At 45.2% G+C, this 23,123-nt stretch overlaps 1 protein-coding gene and 1 long non-coding RNA gene across 7 annotated transcripts in view; one reads left to right on the forward strand and one right to left on the reverse strand.

The window, feature by feature from the left end:
- LOC105685004 (homeobox protein araucan) overlaps nucleotides 1-23,123 on the forward strand; it is a 58,570-nt gene that overhangs the window by 32,193 nt on the left and 3,254 nt on the right. For 2 of the 6 annotated variants that reach the window (XM_048659653.1, XM_048659656.1), the window contains exons 3-6: nucleotides 8,072-8,205; nucleotides 16,676-17,088; nucleotides 19,522-20,476; nucleotides 20,556-20,659. In XM_048659653.1, coding sequence (XP_048515610.1) covers nucleotides 8,072-8,205; nucleotides 16,676-17,088; nucleotides 19,522-20,476; nucleotides 20,556-20,613 — 1,560 coding nt within the window. In that variant the 3' untranslated portion in view covers nucleotides 20,614-20,659. The remainder of the gene's footprint in view (nucleotides 1-8,071; nucleotides 8,206-16,675; nucleotides 17,089-19,521; nucleotides 20,477-20,555; nucleotides 20,660-23,123) is intronic. The other 4 variants (XM_048659657.1, XM_012398790.3, XM_048659654.1 and 1 more) reach the window with 3 other exon arrangements.
- On the reverse strand, nucleotides 3,565-5,861 carry LOC125502072. Its single transcript, XR_007279884.1, has 3 exons — nucleotides 5,047-5,861; nucleotides 4,283-4,381; nucleotides 3,565-4,175 (listed from the first exon to the last, which is right to left on the reverse strand). It is a non-coding gene; the product is annotated as an uncharacterized LOC125502072 (long non-coding RNA).

Below are 23,123 nucleotides of genomic sequence, written 5' to 3' on the forward strand. Positions count from 1 at the left end.
TATTATAAATCTATGGTTGGATTTCTCTTGATCTTATAATACAGCCATTACCGTGTCAGCGTAAGGAAAAGCTGAAAGCGTTCGCGACTTTAAAATCGATCTCAACATCAGAATCCGCGCCCTGATTCCTAATTTATTTATTTATTTATCTCGTATAAATCCAAAGCGCACGGTGTCCTTGAAACATCATCGCACAAGTGTGAAGATGAAAAGAGAGAAAAAAATAAAAATCGTGCAGCTTCAACAAAAATCAGAGGGGGAAAATATGTTACATAAAACAAACACGTTCAGATATATCGGTTGATCATTTTATATTGCGTGTTTATCAATAATATAATCGCTTAATTATCGCGTCAACAAATAATTATAAAGCACACGTATACGTGAATAGACGTATACATGTGTGCGAATGTGAGCCATGCTGTGGGTGCAGAACGCCGCGAGGTGTGTCGAGCAAAAGCAGTTTGCTAATCAAGCTACAAGCATTTTATTTGCAATTTACACTCATTTACGTAATCGAAACCGCTGTCGATTCGAATTCATGAGACTAATTCGACGATGACTTTTTCACATCAACCGTTTTATAACGTTCGGCATTTTATAAGCGTTTATAAAATTAAGCTACGAGTAGTAGGTACCTGCATATATAGGGTGAGCAGTAAACGCATAGGACGGAGATCGTTAAACGATGAGAAAGTTACGAAATTTATAGGTTTGGAATTTACGCAAAGTCTACGTGTGTCCATCATTCTATATGCGAGGTATGCGAGGTATTTTAGAGGATGAAATTATGTATAAAAGTATATTCCCTATACCGATTCAAGAAGCAGAAGAACTCTTTGTGACGGATGTCGGAATTTAGATTTTTGTTCGCAGCTAACAGTATAAGACGGAAGAAATAGGACGAGAGAGAGAGAGAGAGAGAGGGAGAGACACGCTGGGCCAATTAAATTTGAATTTATCAACGTAATTATACTAATTGGTTGCTTTTAGGCTCAACTGTCAATTAATTTATCTCGAGACAAGTTTAGTTCTCTTCGCAGCTGGTTAATCAACCGAATCAAGCGAATTCCGCTTCTCAATCAAAGTAACACTCTCCGTTACATATTCTCAAAGCAACGCCACCCTCTTCCTGGGTTTTAAAATTCCACCCTTTTTTTTAGTCACGCCCGAGTTCCTTGATCTATAGATTATCGAAATATACGCCCTTCGCTTTTTAACGCTCTTAAATTTTTCTGAATCTGTTTTCCCGAATTTGAATGCGATATGCTTTGAAATTTGATTATTCTCGATAGGGATAGAAGAAAAAAATCACTTCGCATGTCAGACACCTGCAGATATTGGAAAATTAAATCCGCAACCATCTGTTGGCAGCGGGTAGAAATTGTTTGTCGATATATATCTGATAAAAATCTCTCCCTTGGGGCCGGAAGGCGCGCGCGAGCAAAGCAGAGCGGGGGCTGAGCTCTTCACTGGATCCGTGCGGTAAGCTACGGGATCGAATGAGAGTCAAGAGGGATGAAAATAATAGAGAGAGGGGAAAAAGTGAAAGTGGCAATAAAGCCATTATTCGACGGTAAATTACCTCACACTTCTAGAATAATCTTCGTTCCCTCACTTCGGGGCTACCGAAAGGTCTAATTATTAGACACCCTTGAAACAGATGTCCGATATCTCAATTTGAAGAAATTCTTCAGCGTTTTTTGCCTACGATTTTTCAAATTTTATTCTTGAATTATTTTTCCTCCGTCAAAAACGAGAACATGCAACTCTAAATTGAATGGCTCCAAAAATAATCAATCGGTCATAAAAATTATTGTTTGAAATTAAAAGTGAATCAATTTACAATTGTTGAAAAAAATGATTAATTAATCATAATAAAAAAATATTTCATGAGAAAAAATTAATTAAACGATGAGAGAAAGTTAAACTGAGGAAGAATAATTATAAAAAATTTGAAGTACGTGGTACGAAGCTTATCGTAATAGACGAGGCCGTAAATGATAACCCTATATACAAAATAAACTCATTAGCTAACCGGTAACTATTCTATTCTATGTAATGCACTTCAGGCACTATCTCGTCCTACTTCTGGTCACAGATTGACCCTTCTCCTATTTCCTCAATATTGACCTTGTTCAACGCATAAATTTTCACGCTTTTAACAACCCTCTGAATTTGAAAACGCACAGAGACGATGAATGACCCAATTGCGAAACAAATCTGTTAAAGCAACCATGTTCGTCACATTGGGAGGTACGAGGAATTATTTCTCACAGCAACTCAACAAACTGAATCATTTCAATTTGAAAATGCTGGAGTTATACGAAAGAGATTAACAAAGATAATGTCAAAGAGGACTTCCACACATTCTCTTCCTTAGACTAGTTTTCGCTAGTTTTACACGATATGTTGAAGTTACTTGCAGATTTACATAGAAATACACATCAAAATTTAAACTTACATGAAATAACTGTGCTCTAAAGCATCACAGAGTCGCTAGCAGCTTTCCTGTTATCTCTGATTTCATTACTGCAGTCAGAGTCTGTAGCAAATTAGCAACCTGAAACATTAGGCACCTTTAATCACAAAGAAAGACTGCTCCCCGGGCATCCATCAAGTTCGAGGTATTCTCAGAACACCTCGCTCTCTGCGGTGACCTGAAACCAACAGAAGATCATATATTAGTATGAGAATAAAAAAGAGAAAAAAATTTGTCTTATCCGAGGACTTCTTCGACAAAGACCCCGCTCACTGGTAGACCTGAAACATACAGCAATTCAGATTAGTTTCAGAATTCCATGTGACCCAAGTATTTTCTAATTGAAGACTCTGGTAGGCTAAATCCTCTCACTTGAAGATCTGAAACATTTAGCAAGGTGATGTGAGTACATGTTCACAAATATGCAAAGTTCGAGTCCGAGCTCTATTGGCACACTAGCTTCAAGACTCTCAACTACCACACACAGAAGATAGAAAAAGCATTCAAGAATTGAAAAATAGAGAAAGAGGAAAAGGAAAAATAGAAGCAGAGAAAATTGGTAGCATGGCGGTCGGCGATCCTCTTCGGCACGATGGCTTCAGGCTCAGCATCCCGTCTTATTCTGTGCCCCACGTTAGCACAGACATAAGGGGAAGCATATTGCCTAGTCTAACAACCACTTGGCTTTATTTTTTATGTTTCCTTTAAGAGGTCTATGAAAGAAAAGACTAGACTTTTCTCAACAGGAATTGAAGTTTGTTGGATAACTGAGCAAGTTTTATTATTCATAAGACTGAATGTTTGAATAAAAATTACTAGATATCATGAATATTAGATTATGAAGAATCGATTTGATTTTGGGAACAATTGACAGAGATGAAAGCAATGGATGCCAAATATATGTGATTGTTAAACGCTGTAAAACGAAAAAACGCACCGCTTATTAACTACCTGCTTATCCGTTCGCGATTCCTCCCTACTCTCGCCTTGGTTTACCCCCCAACCCAACGTACCGATCTAATCAAACCCCAAGATTGAAACTGACGTTCCCAAGCCAGTCTCAACTCAGAGTTTGTATCGCCAATAGCACACATACTATTCGACCCACATACAACACCCGGCCTGCCCATTCCTACCTATCACCGATATTTAATTACGAATCACACTCTCACCAACACACATATTCTATACGCATCAATCATACAACGTGGTTCAGGACTTACTTTGTTGAGTTTCACTGTAGGGAGAGAACGGGTTAATACATCCTATCCAAAGCTTACTAGATTTTGAATTTATTTTTAAAAGATCTTTGAAAAAGACTCGACTGAATTTGTTAGAAAGAAATTTTTCAAAAGATTTGTGATTAATGAATTGATAAATTGATTGAATTAACTTTTTCAATAAATAGGACTCTTGAAAATGATAAACTATTTTGAAAGCTGGAATCGATAAATCAAATTACATAATAGTACATAATACATATAAATAAGAACATTGGTACCGCCATGCTACGCGATAGAAAAGATTGAGGAAAGTTAGATAGCAAATTTAACACACACGACTCACAGACTCTGCCGAAGTTGGGTTTCTTCTTCTGGACTCACTGCTTAGCAGATTCTATCCTCCACATATCCGATTTCTTGTGTCCGATGAAAATAATCCATTTGGCAAAAATCACTACACAGTACACTATCTGTAAATTTCCAGAAATACCAAATTAGGCTTCAATTCCTACTCAACTATCGTCTATTCAATGCAATTGATATGATCATGAAAAAAATATAATCGATAAAATCTTACCACTATCACTAATCTATCGAGGCAGCTTCTCGACAAGATTTCCCTGAAGAAATTCCCTCGCAACACCCACACTACACCGCCTCACCTGACTGTCCTCTACTGTAAAAGAAGGACAGATCTTGAAAATAATAGAGCTAATTCACGATAGACATACAGCAATAATGAAACCCACAACTCAATAATTTGTTGTACTTCGGTAATGAACGCACGTTAACAATGAATAATTACATAAGAATACAGGAACTCGCGTTCAACTGTTGCGCCCGTGCAAGTTCAAGCCTGCACCAGACCCCCCCCCCCCCTGCCTTTGCACGAAATGGCGTCTGATGCAATCGATTAATAATTTTACGTTGTTTTAATAGGTAATGATCACTGGCTCGGATCCAATGGCGATATGCAAAATCAGCCGAGAAATATTAATCTACTCGTACGAAAACCCGATATCCCATGAATATAAGATTTTATTGAGTCTATAGCGAGGTCTATAGACGACCGTTACCGCGGCGATAGCCATCTGACCTCATCCAGGAATATCCCGACAATCCTAACAGTCTACGCAGTAATCCGACAAAATAAACAAAGAATCGCAATCCCCCTATTTATGCTCGCCATAATCATCGCTCCGATGAGTCATAACAGTGTACAAAACAGAAAACGCCAAAAATGTTCGAGAATTTTCTCACCCCAACGACCGTTGGGGGGTCCATCTTGGCGAACGACCAACGCCAATTAGTGAAAATTATGCATATCGTGATTATACTTACCCAAACAGCGGTAGCGTCTTCGAACTTGTCTCAATTCGATCGCAGCATCTTTGAATCGACAATTATTAACAATTTAGGGACTCTCGCGAGATATTTCAACAATAAATCTCTTACAATAATCAGAGCGTCGTAGTTGCTGGCGTCTCCTTCCTTGGCTTCGAGGCTTCTCTATTCGAGAAGGATCCTAATACGCCGATTACTCGGCTCGATCGTCGTATGTTTCCGCCCAATCACGTAGGCGACGTGAGGCGGCCTATTTCGAAGTAAAATAATCGTTTTATCGATATTGCAAAAAAATAACATCGAATTAATAAGCTACCAAAAAAATTGTAATAAATTCCCTGTCACGTCTGGTCTATCTAAATGTTACTTTTTAAGTTGTAGGTTAAGTATTTAGCACTCTTTTGAATCTGTATCATGATATACACCCGTCGATTTCAATGCTGAAAAAATAATTATCTTTCTGCTCTCGGAAACAAGATTATTAATTACGTTGTGTAGAAGGTTTTAAGATATGATTCGGAGGCAGGTAAAGAGAAAATTCACCCCCTTCCCCCTATGAAATTATCAATCTGGTTGCAGCTCAATTTACGAGGTGTGTTAAATTAAATCTACAAAAAATGTGGATGAATAATTAAAAAAAAAAATCAGTTCATTCGTTCTCGAGATATTTCATGAGTCTTCTACTGAACTATAAGGAGCAGACATCTGTTACGTATAACGTTGAACAAAGACGAACCAAATTCATTTTATTTGAGATTACAAGGTATCATCAAAGGGTCCCCGCACCAATGTTTTATAGAAGGAAAAGAACCGTGGAATATTATTATTTAGTTTTTCGAGTGATACGTTAACTTTATTATAATAATTTGATACGCTGTATGCAGTTGAATGCGACACGCTTCGATGATGGGCATTATAGTATAATAAGAATCGGATTAGTATTAGCATTGAATGAAAAGGAGCTGTGCAGGGAGCGAGAACAAGCGCGATATAAGAGAGCAGCGAGAGCTCGAGGCAGAGAGCACGGGGATCGTTTGCGGCCTCGGTGGTCCGGATTTGGAAGAAAAAAGAAAAAAAAAACAAAACTCAAATAAAATAATAAAACTAAATAATATAATGCCGTTCGGTCCGAGGGGTCGGGAAGGGTCGAGAAAACGGAGGTAACCGGAGGAAGGGGCGGGGAGAGGAGGAAAAGACCGTGGACCTGACGACATCCGCAGAAACCCCTTTCGCAATCCCCACGTATATACGTGTATACACGGACATACACGTGCGTTCCCCGCCCCCCGTTCCTTTTCTCTCGTGGGCTTTTTGAACAGGTATAAAGCTACGCCAGCAAGTTGACCGGAACTTCCCCACCTGAAGTTAAAGTTGCTGCTTTTGCTGCCGCTGCCCAGCGGCAGCTATACCTTCGATATAATATCGGATACGGCTTCGCGGCGGTAATTCGATTACCTCTACTTTACACTACATGAATATATATAGGAGATGTACAATGCGTTCGTAGAAGATAGGTACGTCCAGTGGTTCTAGCCACCCCCGCGGATACTATAGAAAAGGAAGAGCGAAGCAACGCCTCGCCACCGGCCCTTTGTAAAACACCCTGGTATTAAAAAAAAAAATTTCGTCACGCGATGAGCTTTAGAAGTGTACAAGGGGGAGGGGAAAGATCGTACGTTCTCCTCGCGGGTAAATTGGAAGGAGAGAAAGAAAAACGAAATTTTCACCGTAACGAATCGCATGACCGATATTCGTTCGATTGTTTCGTTCTTTTTTCACGAAAGGGAATTATTCGGTGGCCTATATTTTACCCCTCACCGTATTATATTGTTCAGCTTATACGCAATTTACGGAGTTTAATAACGCGCGATCGCTCGGATCGGCGTGATCGGTTGCGCTTATTGTTTCAAAGACCAACGACGTGGTCGCGTTCCCGCGTAACGTCCGCGACGTCGACCACCCGGAATCGTATTCAGCGGCCTATTTCGCGATTCGACAGGTGATCTTTATACAACGACTCGAACGCGGTGAACGTCATTTTTGCGACGACAGAGAGGAGCAGTTTTTTTTACCCTCGGTTTCTTTTTTCGTAATCGTATCGTCGGATTAATTTGTTCGACGATTTTTCGTCGACAACGAAAACGACCGAATTTTCGACGGAAGAAATTTTTCAAGCAATGCATGTAGACGTTTGTAAAAGGTGATGTAACGCGACGCTTCTTTGGCGCCGGGGGACTCTGACCTAAGCTGGCCCCGTTTCTAATAATAACAACGACGTGCTACCATTACTGGTAAAAAAGATTAGCTTCTAATGCCCAACTTGAACTAATGCCCGACTTAGGGCCCCCAAAAAACTTGTCAACTTGTACGTAAAGAGCCCCGAATCCCCGTATACCTGTGTACGTGTATAAAAAAAAAGAAAAATAAAAAGAAAAAAACCCGTAAGATGGAACGGAATGAATTACATCCAACCGTTCAACGAACGACCGCAAAAATTGACGTACATATATGCGCGCGGATGAAACGGATAACGACGAGGTTTTACATTATAATATCTATACACCCGTGGCAGGCTTACCCGGGGAATTAGGATGGTCCGAACATTATTTTTAATACCGTCTATCCTTGTGTATATATATAATATTAATATTTACGAAATTTGACTCCCCGTGAACGCCTAATTCAGCTGCCGGCCACGACGCGCGTACATTACACGTCTCGTACTTACACATAATTCGAGCTCCCTAATAAGTCGGATAAGTTTACACCTGGCTCTCGAACACCGTTTATTAGCTGCTTGGTTACGCAGAAATTTCTCACAGATCATTCTCGCGAGCGAAGAGAGAGAGAGAGAAAAAAAGGAGTGAAAGAATACCGCGGAATATAAAATCTGGAAATCTCTCCGCAGGTTGATTACGGTAATATGGTATTACATACGTACAGCGTGGCTATACGTTGTATACGGCATGCAGGCTCGGGTCCAGCGCGGTCTAATGAAAATGAATATTTGAATGTGTTTCAGGGTAACCCCTACGGACTGAAGGACGCAACGGGGATGGGGATGACGGCGGACATGGGCACCGCCTGGGGTACCGCAGCTCTCCAACCCGCGGCCACAGGATATTATCCCTACGATCCCACTCTTGCCGCTTACGGGTACGGGCATTACGCATATTTATTCCCTTAATTAATATTCACGTACACCTATAAACGCGCCCGTTCGCCCCCCCCCCCCCCCCCCCCCCCCGCCCGCCACTCGCCACGAATTTCGCCCTCGCCTTTTCGGCCATCGACGGAGGAAAAGGAAAAAAGGAAGGAAGGGAGGGAGGGAGGGAGGGAGGGAAAAGGAAAAGAGAGAGGAAAAAAAAAAAATTACACTCACTCAGTGATTTGTAGATTGGAGAATCTGAGATAAAATTTAGTAGCTCGCACGGCGCAGCTGATAATCCGATGAAATTTTTTTTTTTGTTTTTTTTTCTGGTTCCTCTCTTTATTTTTCGTGGCCGCGTCTATCTGTGTTTCCCATCTACACGTATTATATATATATATATATATATATATATATATATATATACGTGTGCAACGAGAGGAGGGCACGAGGGGGGAATAAGCGGAAGACACGCGATAGGGAATTTTTTCTCCTCGGAGGGCGTGGATTTACGCGGACAGACGAGAAGTGAGACGGGTCATTAGTCATTAGTAAGTCGGGGTTAAACTTAGCCACTTTTTGGAAAGCTATTTCGTGTCTCGCGCCCGGAGAACGTCTCGACGGAAGAAGAAGAAAAAAAAAAAGCCGCCGCGTGTCGACGCCGAGGCAGCAACCCCGGCAAAGTCACGTGAAAGTATAGCTCTGTGTGCGTAACAAGAGTGCCGCCGACTCGTAACACGTCGGGTTTAACTAATATTTATCAGAATTTCGAACACCCCACTTAACGCCGCACGAAGATAAGCCGTTCTCGCCAACATCGATCTCGAGGGAATTCCCAATTTGTTACGTGACAATCGGACTTGGTACACTAATGAAGTTTTTCCTTCCGTCACTTTTCTTCTTTTTTTTCTTCCGCTCGTCTCTTCGGTTTCTTCCTCATCTATTCGATTCCACATCCTGATGTCGGTTCCGCCGAGTCTCGACGTCTAGCTTCGATGGACGATGATCGAAAACGTTGATATTGTTCACATGTTCACCCGATTATTAAATTTTCCAAGTACACGATCGTTAAATAATTTTTTTAAAAGATAATTTTCCCGTGCACTGCACGTTTAATCGATACGTATGTATACGGTGTACTCGGGACAAACAACCGTGAAATCCGTGGAGGTGAAAAAAAAAAAAAATTAGCATACGAACGATCGCTGGATTTCGAAATTTGTTTTTTTTTTTTTTTTTTTTTATTCTTCGGTAAAAAACCTGCCGGACATTTGTCATCGGGGCAAAAATTCATTTTTCATCGGTAGTCGAACGATTTGTCAAATACATCAAAATTTCCCTCTCTTTCGATACATAAATATATTTTTCCCGCGTATGTGTAATAATATAACATGTATATATACATATAATTATATACATATCGCCGAGTGTTATTTATCTATTTTTTTTCTCTCTCTCTCTCGTTTTCTTTTTCTTCGCATTGCGGACTGTGTAGTGAAACACGCGCACGTTATAAACTCGCGGTGTATCCGTTACATCAGTAACAGGTTTTTACCGTATGTAATAAGAAACAGCATCGCATGAGCAAATAACGCTATGTAACAGCGAGAGCATTGACAGTGTGACATTGCCGAAAAAAACTCATTCCTTTTTTTCCCTACACGTACGCCGGTTCCTAACTTAATTTTTTTTTTTTTCTCCGCTATACCGCGATTCGTCGATCGTTGAGAAAAGGTAAAAAAAAAAAAATAAATCCCCTCCCAAAATCACGGTATGCAATGAATATTTTTCCGTCCGAATGATTCACGGATATACAATATCCGCAGCGGATAAAGAAATATCGCTGTACAATTTTTTTTTTTATTTCGCTCCGTTTCCGTAGCGGGTATAATTTTCGAGTCCATTGTTCGCGTCTGTAGAATAGCTACAGATATCGAAATTGGCAAATCTGGGCTACGGGTGCGGTTCGGTAACAGAAAAAAAGGGAAACGAACGCCTATAAAGCTACCTCCGCGAGGTACAGGTGTGCGCGATTCGAAGGGGTAGCGGTAGCGGTGGATGGTGGGTACGCGACGGGGTCGCGGTGAATGAAAAATCGACTACTGAGGGAAGGGGAAGGAATATATATCGGACGTAAAGTGGACAAGAGGACAAACGAAAAACAAAATGGCTGTAGGCGGTTTGAGCGTTGAGTGGGTATATACCGTAATGGCGGTTATTCACCGTACTCCTGCTCCCGCTGCTGCCGCTGCCGCCGCTGCTGCTGCAATAGGAGGTGTTCCCCCGTTCGCAACAACGCGGTGTACAACGGACGTTTCTCTATCCTATCGTACGTGTATAATATGAAATATCCGCGTACGGTGTACGTAGAGAGAACCTGCAGCTACGATGGTATGAAAACTGGCCGGAGTATCCGGTTGCCCTGGCACTGGTGCCTTCGATGTGCGGAGGCATTATTACTACCTTTACATACCTACGTGTATTATACGTTATACGTTCCGTATGCATGTAGACGTATATATATATACACACATATATATATATATATACACACGTTATACCGCTCACCGCTGTATAGAGAAGTTGGAGTTTATCGATTGGGTTTCACCCGGGGGTTTGCCTGGCCTCCCTCGAGTCTTCCTCCCTTCCCTTCCCCTATGCCGAGCCGACCCTTCATGGCGTCCCGACGCCTTCGTCCCTCCTCCCTCTCCACGTTCCTCCTCCACCCTCGATACCCGGCCGCCAGCACGAGCGGAGCTACTCGACGCTACGCGGTGGCTCTCGACGGCACCGCGGAAACTCGCGTAGGATCCACCAGGGTCCAGGTGTGTGCGTAACGCGCGTATAGAACGCGTAACACGTGTGTCGCGGCACACGTACCCGGATACCGTAACACTGGCTGCTGCTGCTGCTGCTGCTGCTCTGCTGCTCTCACAGGTGCTTTACTCCCGTAGTCTTTCGCCGTTGCTGCTTACCTCGGAAACCCGCCCGTGGATATGGGAGAAGCACTCCCGGCTTCAACCCCAACCGAAGAGCTCCCTTGTATATATATGTATATATTCGAGCTTATTCTCGGCAGCTAGTATTTTCCCGCGCTCTCGCCTCGCCGGTAAGTCTCCACGGCGGATGTGACGCGGAGCGTATTTTATCAGGAGGGTTGTTCGCAAGCGAACGGATAGACGGGACCTCCTTACCCCCGAAAACCTCCGAAGCACGTCGCAACTATCGCTCGGTATACGCATCGAATGTACCTCGTACGCGCCTTTTTCTCAATCGCTTAACGAGTCTCGAACTACCCCATTGGGTGGGGGTTCGAATTTCGACGGAATGCAAAGTGTGATTCAGCTTGTGAGCTTTCGTTCCTCGATATTCCCGTTACTCCAGAGTCGACCGAACGGTGCTAATTGACCGGTTGGAAGAAAAAGAATTGGTGAATGGAAAAAAAAAAAATGCAAACGATAAATTTGAAAAAATTATTACACGATAACGTTCGTCCGACCAAAAATTTTATGGTCGAAGTTTATGACGTATGTAGGGAAAAATTGTGCGGCAATAAAATTGATAGAAGAGAGAGAGAGAGAGAGAGAAAAAGAATCTGTTCGAAAAAGAGATTAATAAACGACACGGTGTATGTTTTACGTATACGTCTATAGGTAATAAATTTATCCACTCGATGTCCACATTCGGTATATACAAACTTAGGTAAATACCTTCCTATGTGGAGAGACTCTCTCTAGGGGCGGTGGCAACGTACGTAGTTGGGCAGGAATATAATTCGTGGGTTGCAACGGAGGAGACGCGTGGGTGCGTTAGAGCTAGTTGAAACATTGAATAAAGCTCGCGCCCCCGACGACGACACCCCAAAACTTCTCCCTCTTACACGTACGTACGTACGTACGTACGCTCGGTGGGCTTTCACCGGTTCGCGAGTGTGGCGATGGCGGTGGTAACGTTGACGGCTCTATACTCGTATATATATGAATTTACCGTGTTCGCACACACACACGTGTACGCGAAGGTACATATATTTTGTGTGTAGTTGGCGCATACGTAGGTATACATACATATATATAGGCGGGAGGCGGAAGGGAAGGTGGCGGCCACGGTAAGGAAGGAGGCAGCAGGCGGCAGCCCCCGCGAGAGATCCTCCCTCGCGATCCTTCCACATAATGCCACCCTCGCCCTTTCACTTTCCCTTTCCCTTTCCCTTTCCCTTTCCCTTTCCCTTTCCTCTCGCCGCTTCCACCACCCCCCCATCCGGCGGGCTTCCAACCTACTTCAACCCTCGCCTCGCGCCTCGGCGTACCGCGCTGGCCCCCCATATTCCATTCTTTCCACATAGCCGAAGCTTTCAAAACGTTCGCTACTTCAGCCCTCTTCTCGCCACATACGGCGGATGCGCGTGTGTGTGTGTCTACGTAACGAATACGCGCACACCCTTCTCTGTGTGTCTATATATATACCCGTATTATATCCCCGTAGACACTGAATCAAATCTCCGTATAAAAAAAAGAAAAAAAAAGAATAGTAGAATGAAAATGAAAATACCCTCATAACTTTCGTACGCCCGGCCGCAACGTCAACCCCTCTCTGAATACACTTTGCCGGCTTTATAAATAAACTTTTATCACTACGCGTAATGTCGTTACACATGTACACACGTATAAAACACCGTTACCCGTATGGTAGGTACGTACATCGTGGCGTGTGCAGGTTCGTTACTGTTTCTCTGTCGATATGAAAAATCTGTCAAAATAAGATCGGATCAACCGACGACTGTCTATTGGGGTTTTTTTTTTTTTTTTTTTTCTACAAACAGTAACGGGTACGATCTCTCTCTCTCTCTCTCTCGATTCGAATTTTACGAGATCGTAAACGACGGAAATCAGAAAAATCTAAAAAAAAAAAAAAAACGAAAATTAAGTCGTACAACATTTTTTTTTTTTTTTTTTCCAACCGGTTCGAATACGACACGTACGACAACTCCGTATCCACCTGCGTCGTAGTCGACTCCCCTGAGGGCAGGTGGGTCGTTTGAAAAAAATTTATATATATGTATTGGAAGGCGCCCAAAATTCTCCCAATTCACTAATTGCCCTCGCCTTACAGTTTCAATGGACAAGGTGGTACTCTCTATACGTCGTACCCGTGTGTGTATATGTATAATATATTCCTCGGTACACCTAACGGCAGCGGCACGGATGATCCATCATCTTGATAAACCGAAGTAGCTGCGAGACAGCCTAGGGTAATAATTATCCACTTCATTAACGCGTTAAACCGACTAACGGGCAATGAGATGATGCACCGCCCTACGTACCTACCCTACAGATATTACGTTATCCTACCCCCTCCGTTTCTCACCCCCGATGCTGAGACGAAACGGACGGACGGATGCCTAGTCGCGGGATATGCCAGCGATCCACACGCGTTTCAAGCATGCGTATTAACGCGTAACAACCCTCTCTTCGATATATACATATATATACATATATATATAACGCGGCGCTGTACCTAATATACATACATATTACCGTCATATATATATATATATATATACATGCGCAAACGTTTGTACACCCACGCACATATATGTATATATATACACATATATTACAGGATCTAATCCCGGAATCTAGACACTGGAGACCGACTCCAAAGCAACTGAAACCCATAGGATATATACCTAGGTGGCTGTAGTTAGTTATATAGACATAACTGTACATAGACGTACATATGTACTAGCCTATGTGCTCGACGGGGGGGTCGTACACACACATACACAGACACGTGTGTACCGGACGAAGCAAAGCTTCGAGGGGGGTGGGTGGGGGTGGGCGTGAGGGGGTGGTTTGCTTCAGATATGTTTGTTCGTGGGAGGAAGTAGTAGGGAAATCGTAGGGGGTTGGGGTTGGGGATGGGATGGAAGCGTATAACTATCGAAGCCACCGCGCATCGCGCGGGTACGTAATTACGGGCGCTCTGCCAATATTGGTTAACCTTTCCAGGTTGACGCCGCCATATGCAAAGCCAGTAATGAGTCGCTCAAGAGCAGCTAGCCAGCAAAGCTATCGCCGAGCCAGTGTCTACTCCGCTGCGGTATTATACGTATATACGTATATACGTATGTATAGTATTATACGGCGTGTACACGCCACTTTATATACACGAGCGCGCGTCTCTATACGCGGCCCCCGTTGTAAGCCATACAAATCTCTATCCATCCACTCGTTTCTATCCAGCTATAGGATAAGTATGCAGCGGCAGCAGCAGCAGCAGCTATGTGTAGCCCCGTTACAATATCGGCGGAATTTCATCGCAATAATATCTCTCAGCGGACAAATACCGAATCACCCTTTCGTTCGCTGCGCTTGATCAACCTGAGGAATCGAAGTTGTCGAGCTTTCGGATTTTTTCTCTCTTACCGCGACTTCGTTTTTCGGCAGCTTTTTTTCTCTTTTCGTTTTTGAGCCATAAATTTTACGCGTACATATGGTACGTATAACTCGGGAGCTGGGCCCACACCTCGTCATTTCTACTTCGATGATTTTTTTCTACGAGAAATGCGAACTCAACCACAATGGCGTAGGGCGATTGACCGGTATCGGGTTGATTTTCTTTTCCTTCTTTTTTATTTATTTTTTTTTATTTTTTTTTTTTCTATCGTTTCTCTTCGCTTCTTTATTTCTTCAGATTTCTTTTTTTTTCTTTTCTTTCTTTTTTTCACTCTCTCTTCGTCACGATTTCGGGGGAGCTCGGAACGCCGGGTCGAACTGGCCAAATGCAACCGGAGTGTGCTGGTGTGTGCGGTTTTATTGGAAGAAACCAGAGCCTTGGGGAAAAAAATGAGAGGAGAGAAAAAAGAAATATATATATATATATATATCCTTTCGGCCTAACGCCCCCCCTCCTCCCCTCACCCCCGTACGAATTGACTGTATCCAAGCGATGCCGACGTAGCCGTCACGCACCCCGTACGCCACCGATTTCCACCGGCTCACCGACGTCTTTTCCCTTGTCTATACGACCGTTTAATAGGGGGTGAAACAGCCTTTTTATTCCCTCGCTTCCAACACCCCGAAAATATATTATATTATATATATATATATGTATACCACCTTATATATACTCCGTTCTCACTTATATACACCTTATTTTCTCACTCACTTACTTTTCCTCCGGAAAAAACCACCCCCTGCACGCGCTCTTTTTTTTTTCTCTTCCTACTTTTTTTTACTCCTCCCTCTCCTCTTCTCTCTTATATTACTTTTTAGCTATACCTATACGCTGTAACCTGCGCTAGACTCGCGAATTTTTTTCAGTTTTTTTTCCGTCACACCGTTGCGTTTTTTGGTAACAAAAAATTCGAGTCGAACTCGAGGAAAATCTGACGTTCGTGTTTGATCGTATTTTTATTTTTTTTTAATTCATTCAGAAATTTGTAATCGAGGGGTGAGGTGAAAAGTCGACGATTCGCGAACGGTATCACCTGTACATTCGTGCGGATAATTTATATCTCGGTGCTTTTCGCACGCGTCGACGGTTTGAGAATCGCTTGAAAATTTCTCGTACATCGATGTCATCGGCGCGTAGCCAGTCAAAGTCCGTAAATCGGAGCGCTCGAGGCCATTCGAATGACGGTAAAGAAAAAAAGAAAAAAAAAAAAAAAGAAAAAAAAGGATGAATAAAACTGAATAAGGAATGTCTCATTTATTGGCTTTTGACTAGTCCCACATTTATACCCACTCGCACACCTGAATCGCTCTATTCCTCCGTGTAATAAAACGAGAATGGAGAAAAAAAAGCGATGTAAAAAATTACCGTTACATACCCGAGGAAAATACATTATACGTCGTATCTCGTCGTTCGGACCACGACGAGATGTCGAGGGGCTCCGTGAATCGGAGAGATGGAAAAATAGAAAGCAACAAAAAATAAAAAATAATTCGATGAAAAGTGAATTTTGTACAAACGAAACGTTCGGTAGTTTGTTGAGAAAGATGAGAAAATAAAGCAACGATCGAGGGGAAGATTTCCGTCCGGTAACTGACCACCTGTTGGGATTATTACTTTGGAGATTAGCGCTTAACGATGAGAAACAAAAAAAATATTTCGAAAAAAAAGGAAGAGGAAGAAACCTGTTTAGCTATTTTATTTGACTCGAGGTGAAAGTCGTAATGGGAAATCTATGGGTTTATGTATAACGCGTTATCGAAATGGCAGCAGCAGCAGCAGCAGCAGCGATGTCAGTTTATAAAGCGAAACGAGGCGAAAAAAAAAATGTTAGGGTCATCCCGCAGGTGTATCCATAGATATATGTATGTATACGGGTAAAGTTGAAGGTGTATACCCCGTAGAATGACCCCCCCCCCCCCCTCCCCCTTTTTTTGGTAGAGTCGAAAGGGATGCGAGGGGGGGGGTGGGTGAATGGGAAGGGCGGCAGGGAAAAAAATTATACTTGCAGATTTGGAATTGCAGAATCTCGTTTAGCCTGGATCAGCCTGGGTCAACGTGGTCGTGTATTTGCAGGTACGGTGCGGGCTACGATTTGGCGGCGAGGCGTAAAAATGCGACGAGAGAATCAACGGCCACGTTAAAGGCGTGGCTAAACGAACACAAGAAGAATCCCTATCCGACCAAAGGTGAAAAAATAATGCTCGCCATCATCACCAAGATGACGCTTACCCAGGTATCCACGTGGTTCGCAAACGCCAGAAGACGACTGAAGAAGGAGAATAAAATGACGTGGGAACCGAAGAATAAAACGGACGACGACGACGACGCCGTTCTCTCCGACTCCGAGGATAACAAGGAGAAGGACGAACTCGCGGGCGACAACAGCAGGGGCGACAGGGTCGGCGAAGACGCGAGACGAGGGCTCGACGATGCCGGTGAGTTTCTCGTCCGAAAAAAACGTTTTTTCACCTTTTTTTTTTATACAACACCCACCAGCGGAACGAAATACTCCTTTTCCCTTTTTTTTTTCTCTCTTTTTCCACGCCCGGTGTAAGTTTCAGATTTCTTTTTCGCTCTCGCCCTCCTCACCCCTTCAACCCTTAAACCACCCTCGCGGTCGTCCGACGGATCCCACGGGAACGAACGTCCTTCACAATGTTTTTTTTTTTTTTTTTATCTCGAGTGAGAAAATTAACGAAAAAGAGAGAGAATAAGTTAATCACCGCTTCGTTATGAGGCGATTAAAAAACGGGAAACCGGTTCGTAGGTTTGCGGTCAAGAACTTCTGGTTTGAAAACCATCTGCACATTTTTCGGAGGCGATAAAATCGCGATCGTTATGATTGTGAAAAAAAAAAGACACGGAGATTCGAAAATAATTGATTTCTAATTTTTTTTCCATAACGCAAACGTCGAGACGAAGGACCCCGTAGCGGTTAGCGCGACGTACCCGGACTCCTCGTGAAATTTTGAAAGCGTCACCCGCGAGACGAGAATTGAAAAAAAAAACATCGATCGCCGCAGGACGCGATATAGCCGCGTTAAATGAAAGTACGCGATCCGCGAACGGATAAATTTCTCTTCTCTTCTTACGGACGATCGTCCTTCTTCTACTTACAATGTGAAGTGCTCAATTTTCGGACCGAATTGAAAAATTTTTCGGGCCCAAAAGAATTCGCGGCGCGAGATTCTTAATCCGGAGATTAAATGTACGTCAACGCGTGGAAAAGACGGGTAAATATCGCGACGCTCGAACGAACGAACGAAAAAGTACCGCAGACAATGCTCGCGGAGTCGCGTCGACGTCGCGTATCGGAAAGATTAACGTGTCCCGACGGCGCCCGTCGTCTCCGAAGGGTGCGGTCGGTTTCGGGGTCGTCCCGCGGCGAACGGGACCTCCCCCCGGTCCGCTCCGCAACGCTACGGGATAGAGACGGAATGTGCCGTTGACCGATGACGTATTGGCGCCTTCTCTGCGGGTCCTATTACGCCCTCGTATATATATATATATATACATTATATACTTCAAATTCTACACCGACCCCCGGAGCAGCTACGTGGAAATGGGACCTGCGTCCCGGTCGCTCGTAAATATAAAATATGTATACATATAAATATATCGTTCGTTCGATACTCGCTGGCGAGGCACGCGTACGAATTTGAATACGGACATACATATATTGTAAACGTACGTTTCATCTTCGTTATAAATGTATAAAATGTATTTATAACGAAACGGTATCGAAGAGCACCGTTGGAGAGAATCGTTTGATGAGATCGTTCGGGGTAGATCGTAAGGCCCGAAGATTATACGGTTAACTATAAGGGATAAAAGAGGGTCAAAAGTTAAAGAGCCACTTGTGGACGCGCTTAGGCGGTCGGTGGCGCGGTATCTATTTAGCGGAGCCATAAGGTTCCCTTTATACCGTAAGAGAGCAGCGGCGGCAATTGGAACGGGCGGCGGTAGCGGTGGATAGCTTTCGCGTTGGGGTGCGGAGAGCAGGGCGCGCGCGCTAAGGGGGGACACGGGCTTCGTCGTTGGGGGGGTGGGGTGGGGAACCGACAAGCCAAGCCAAAAGCAAAGTTCCGAGGATATCCCCCTTTTCTCTGGAGGGAATTATCGGTTGACGACCCATCAACCAAACCCTCCGACGGCTCGTTCGAACCTCTTAATGAAATTCTCACCCCTGAACGACTGCGGGAGACTGCGCGACCGCTTCGGTGCATCCCGACTACTGCTGCCTCGAACGGAGCAGGGGTGGTTTGGGTAGTTGGACTACCGGGGGGACGACGACGACGACGAAAAACAGCTCTTGGAAATCTCTCGCGCCCCAAAGTGGTCGCGCGGTCTCTCTCTCCCTTTCCAGCCACCTAGCCTTTTTTTTTTTTTTTTTTTTCTTTTCTTATTCCCCCCCATTTTGGCGCACGTCGATCCGACACTCGCCGGATCTGCCGCACTGCTTCTCTCCAACCAACAACCTCCCCCCTCGGTGTGTCCCTCGCCGCGCGGCACTCCTATCCCGTTTCGCCCTGTTATTCCCTCGCGACTTTTCTCCTCTCCTTTTTCTTTTTTTTTTTTCGCAGCATCTCTTACAGCTTAACTACCGTCGGGATAAACCTCTGCTTCGAAGTACCCACCACCCCGCGATGTCACGCACACCGAGCGTTATAACTATACATTGTGTGTTTCACTTTACCGCTCCGCTAACTCTTGGGACTCGTCGAAAAGCTTTTCTCAAAATACGAAAGCCCCCGGCAATAACTTCAGCCTATACACCTCCTACCCGACCGGCACTTATTTCAAATTAGCGTACGCGTGCTTCCGACCTTTTGGAAAAGGTCATCCAAGAAAATTTCTACATTTTCCAGAACCGATGAGACACGTGAAAGCCGAACACCTCCAGCACGACAAAGATCTCGATGACGACGACGACCTCGACCTGGAAGACGATCACCGAAGAGTCGAGCATCCCTTTCATCATTCTATGCAACCCCATCACCACCATCATCAAGGTTACGTGGGGGACGACCACCTCAAGGACGAGGTCATAAAGTCGGACTGCGGCGGGGGCGGCGTACCGATACCCGCCACGAAACCAAAGATTTGGTCATTGGCGGACACCGCGGCCTGCAAAACACCACCGCCCCCGACCCACCCGCACCATCAACAGTACCTTCATCATCAGCAACATTACGGACAGCAGCAGCACCACCCCGGTCATCTTGCGGCTTCTCAGGGTCATCATCATTCGCAACAACCCTGGCTTGGCAGCGGCGGCGGAAGTCTCACGTCGTTCGCGTTGCCGTCCTCCGCTTCCATGAGTCCCTCGGCCGCTGCTACGGCGCCTTACTCGAGCGCGGCGACCAGGTACGGCGGTTTCCTATCCTCCTCGTCCGGCGGTCAACTTCACTACAATCCAAACTCCTCCGGATCATCGTCGAACGCGTCATCGGCGGCTGCGGGGTTTCCAGAGGTTGGGACGGACACTCCGCCCCAAACACCACCCAGCATGAAAGTGGCCACCCCCAACGGAGTGATCCAGGGCCCTCTTGGGGGCTACATCCCTGGTGGCAACAACAATAACAACAATAACAATAACAACAACAACAACAACACGGCGGCCCACTACCCCGGAAGTCACGGGGGCGGTTATCTGTCGTCGAGTTCGGGATCGGCTAGCAACGGATTCAGTCCCAGACTGCAACACTCGCCCCACAAAGATTTTTCGCCGTTGTCCCAAAATTCGCTAATTCACCAACAGACCACCGCAAGTTTGCCGCCCGCGGAGGGAACCACCACGGCCTTCAAGCCCTTCTACAAGGGGTGAGTTTTTCTCCGTTCGTATTCCGGAAACTCCCGTGGCGCTCTCGTTTCGCCGATCGTCACTCTCGAGTGATAACAGTGATTCTTATTTTTTCAGATCGCAGTCGATGGGCAGCGGTTTCGTTTCGCCGGTTTGAATCAGCCCCGACATTCGACGGACGGGGAGTTTGAGCGTCCCAAGAGGTCAGTAACGCACTTTCTTCCTAGTTACGATTTGAATTAGGAAACCGGTAAACGCCGATTGTTAGCCTTCGAACAGTCGACGATAAAAAGCCGGACCCACCCGATCCGAGTTCGAGGTGTAGGTACGAAAGACGCGCTCTTTGTTCGAGGAAAAAATTCAAGCGAAAGGAGACGAAGTGAAGACGGTGGAAGAGACAATCGATAACGAATTAATATCCCCGTTGGGTAGATTGGTCGTTAGCGGCGGTGGAAGGTCCCGCGTCCACGTTGCGCGGTCTCGGTGTATAATAACGTGCGTCGAAATAACAACGGTATCGAGTATTGAGGAGGAGGAGGAGGAGGAGGAGGAGAGTATAGAGAAGCGCGTGGGCAGTCCGCGGTAGAGACCGACTATCGCCACCTCTCTTGACAGTGACAAATGGACGGAGATTTCAATCAGTGAATGGAATCACCGCAGCTCCGTCGTAGTCGTCGTCGTCGTCGTCGCTTCTCCTCTCGTTTATATACATACATATACAAAGAGACGCACACGCACGTTACGTTCCCTAGAGCGTTGCGGAGTTTCGTTCACCTCGCGCGTCGTCCTTATACCACCTTCTCTTTGCCGAGAGATCACCTCGTGGCGTTCTCTCGCTCAAACGATCCCGTCTCTTTTTTTTTTTTTTTGTTTTTCGCTAGAAACGAGCGACGTGTACAATTCGTGTTTCGTACAACTCTCGAAGGCGTACCACCTCACGGTGTCTTCTCGCAACAACTCGGTACGCAGAAGCGGATAGCGGAGAGACACCCTCGAGGTCTCATCGGCTCGAACTCTTCCCGGCTTCCCTTCCACTCGAAGCCCACCGCGATTTTTCACTATTCGCTGTTATTCGTGCGGCAAATTGTCCCCGCGCCCAACGAAACGGCCATTGCTCGATCTCGTCGATTCTTTTCTCCTCTGATTCGATTTCGAAATTTCGAATCAACGACGAAGGAAATTTTCTCACTAAACGGAAACGGAAATCTCCTTCTCATCGGATCCTCCGAGCGAAAATCGTTCCAAAGTTTCGTTTCATCTGTCGGCGAATTCGACTCGCCCCGGTGTATCCGAAGTGCATAAGTTTATTCCCGCATCACGGGATCGCAGTAGAAGCGCTAGAAACGTGTAGGTCGCACACCTACACGTACATATAAGTTCTCGAGTGTCTCTACGGCGTTGGAATTTCGCACGCGGCGAAGGTTGTATATATATAAAAAGGATGAGAAGTTGGTATTTGAAATAACAGCGGAAAGCACTGAACGAGGCAGTCGGCGACGACGAGGGCCTAAGCACGGTGTGGAAGCCGTACGGGTCTCGGTAGCGTTTTGTCCGAGTCAGTCTCTCCCTCTCTCTCTCTCTCTCTTTCTTTTTCTCTCGAGAGATGCGAAGGTTTCAGGTGAGAGTTTGGGCGTTGAAAATTGTCCGCATCGCGCGTCGCCCTCCCCGTGTACCTTCGGGAACGTTGAACGCGTTCGGTCCGGGTGTTAGCTCGCTTCCCTTATCTCGCGGCGATCTGATCCTAATTTATAGTCGAGTCCCAAATAAACTAGTTTTCGCTGTCGTCACCTCGGACCTACGGTAGGTCCGAGATTCGGGTACCGGCGGCAACGGCCCACCCGCCTCACCCGACCCAGTGTCAGAAGGGCCGTAACGCTACGCGAATCCACGTCTAACATGCGACTCAAAAAATCCAAACTATTGTCACGATACGGCCGGCCACCCGTCCCACGCATACACTCGACGCTCAACCGGCTCCTCTCTTACGACCGTAATGTCCGCCCGAACGCGCATACGCGTATTTTTACATACACACTTTTGTACATGGAAAACTTGTACGCACACGCGTGTGTATATATTTATTTTATTTATATATATATATATTTATATGCGTACGTGTATTTCTTTGCGCGCATGTATAGAGGGTGGTAGGGAAGGGAAGAAGAAAAGGATCGCGACCCGAGGACAAAACCGAGGCGGTCGTCCGTTGCGACGCGGAGGGAAGGGAAGGGGTGAGCGGCCGCGGTACGGTGAGACCGTATAAAACCGTGGTATACCGTACATACATACACGAACCGTAGGACGCGACACGACGCGTTGGTTTCTCCTCTGTACCATCGTTGATTTAAAAAAGTAATCCCCGATGCCGAGGTAATTGCCAATTAGCGCGAGGATATTTAATTGCCATTAGGGCGGTCGACCCTCGGGAGGGGGAGGGGGAGTCCGAGGTTCCACGAGCGTGTGGTCCTGTACGCGCGTAGAAAACGGCGGCGGCTCGACCACCGTATCCACCCCGCAATACCCACACGGGCGCCCCGGGGGCTAAACCTCCCGAATTTTTGGCGGACGACGATTCGGAGCGCGCGAGATTCCGTTTTTACTTTCTTGCGAATTCTTTTTCCCTCGTCTCTCTCCCCCCCTCCCTCCCCAGCGAATATCTCATTTTTG

The sequence above is a fragment of the Athalia rosae genome, chromosome 8, assembly GCF_917208135.1.
Source record: "Athalia rosae chromosome 8, iyAthRosa1.1, whole genome shotgun sequence".
Taxonomy (NCBI): domain Eukaryota; kingdom Metazoa; phylum Arthropoda; class Insecta; order Hymenoptera; family Athaliidae; genus Athalia; species Athalia rosae.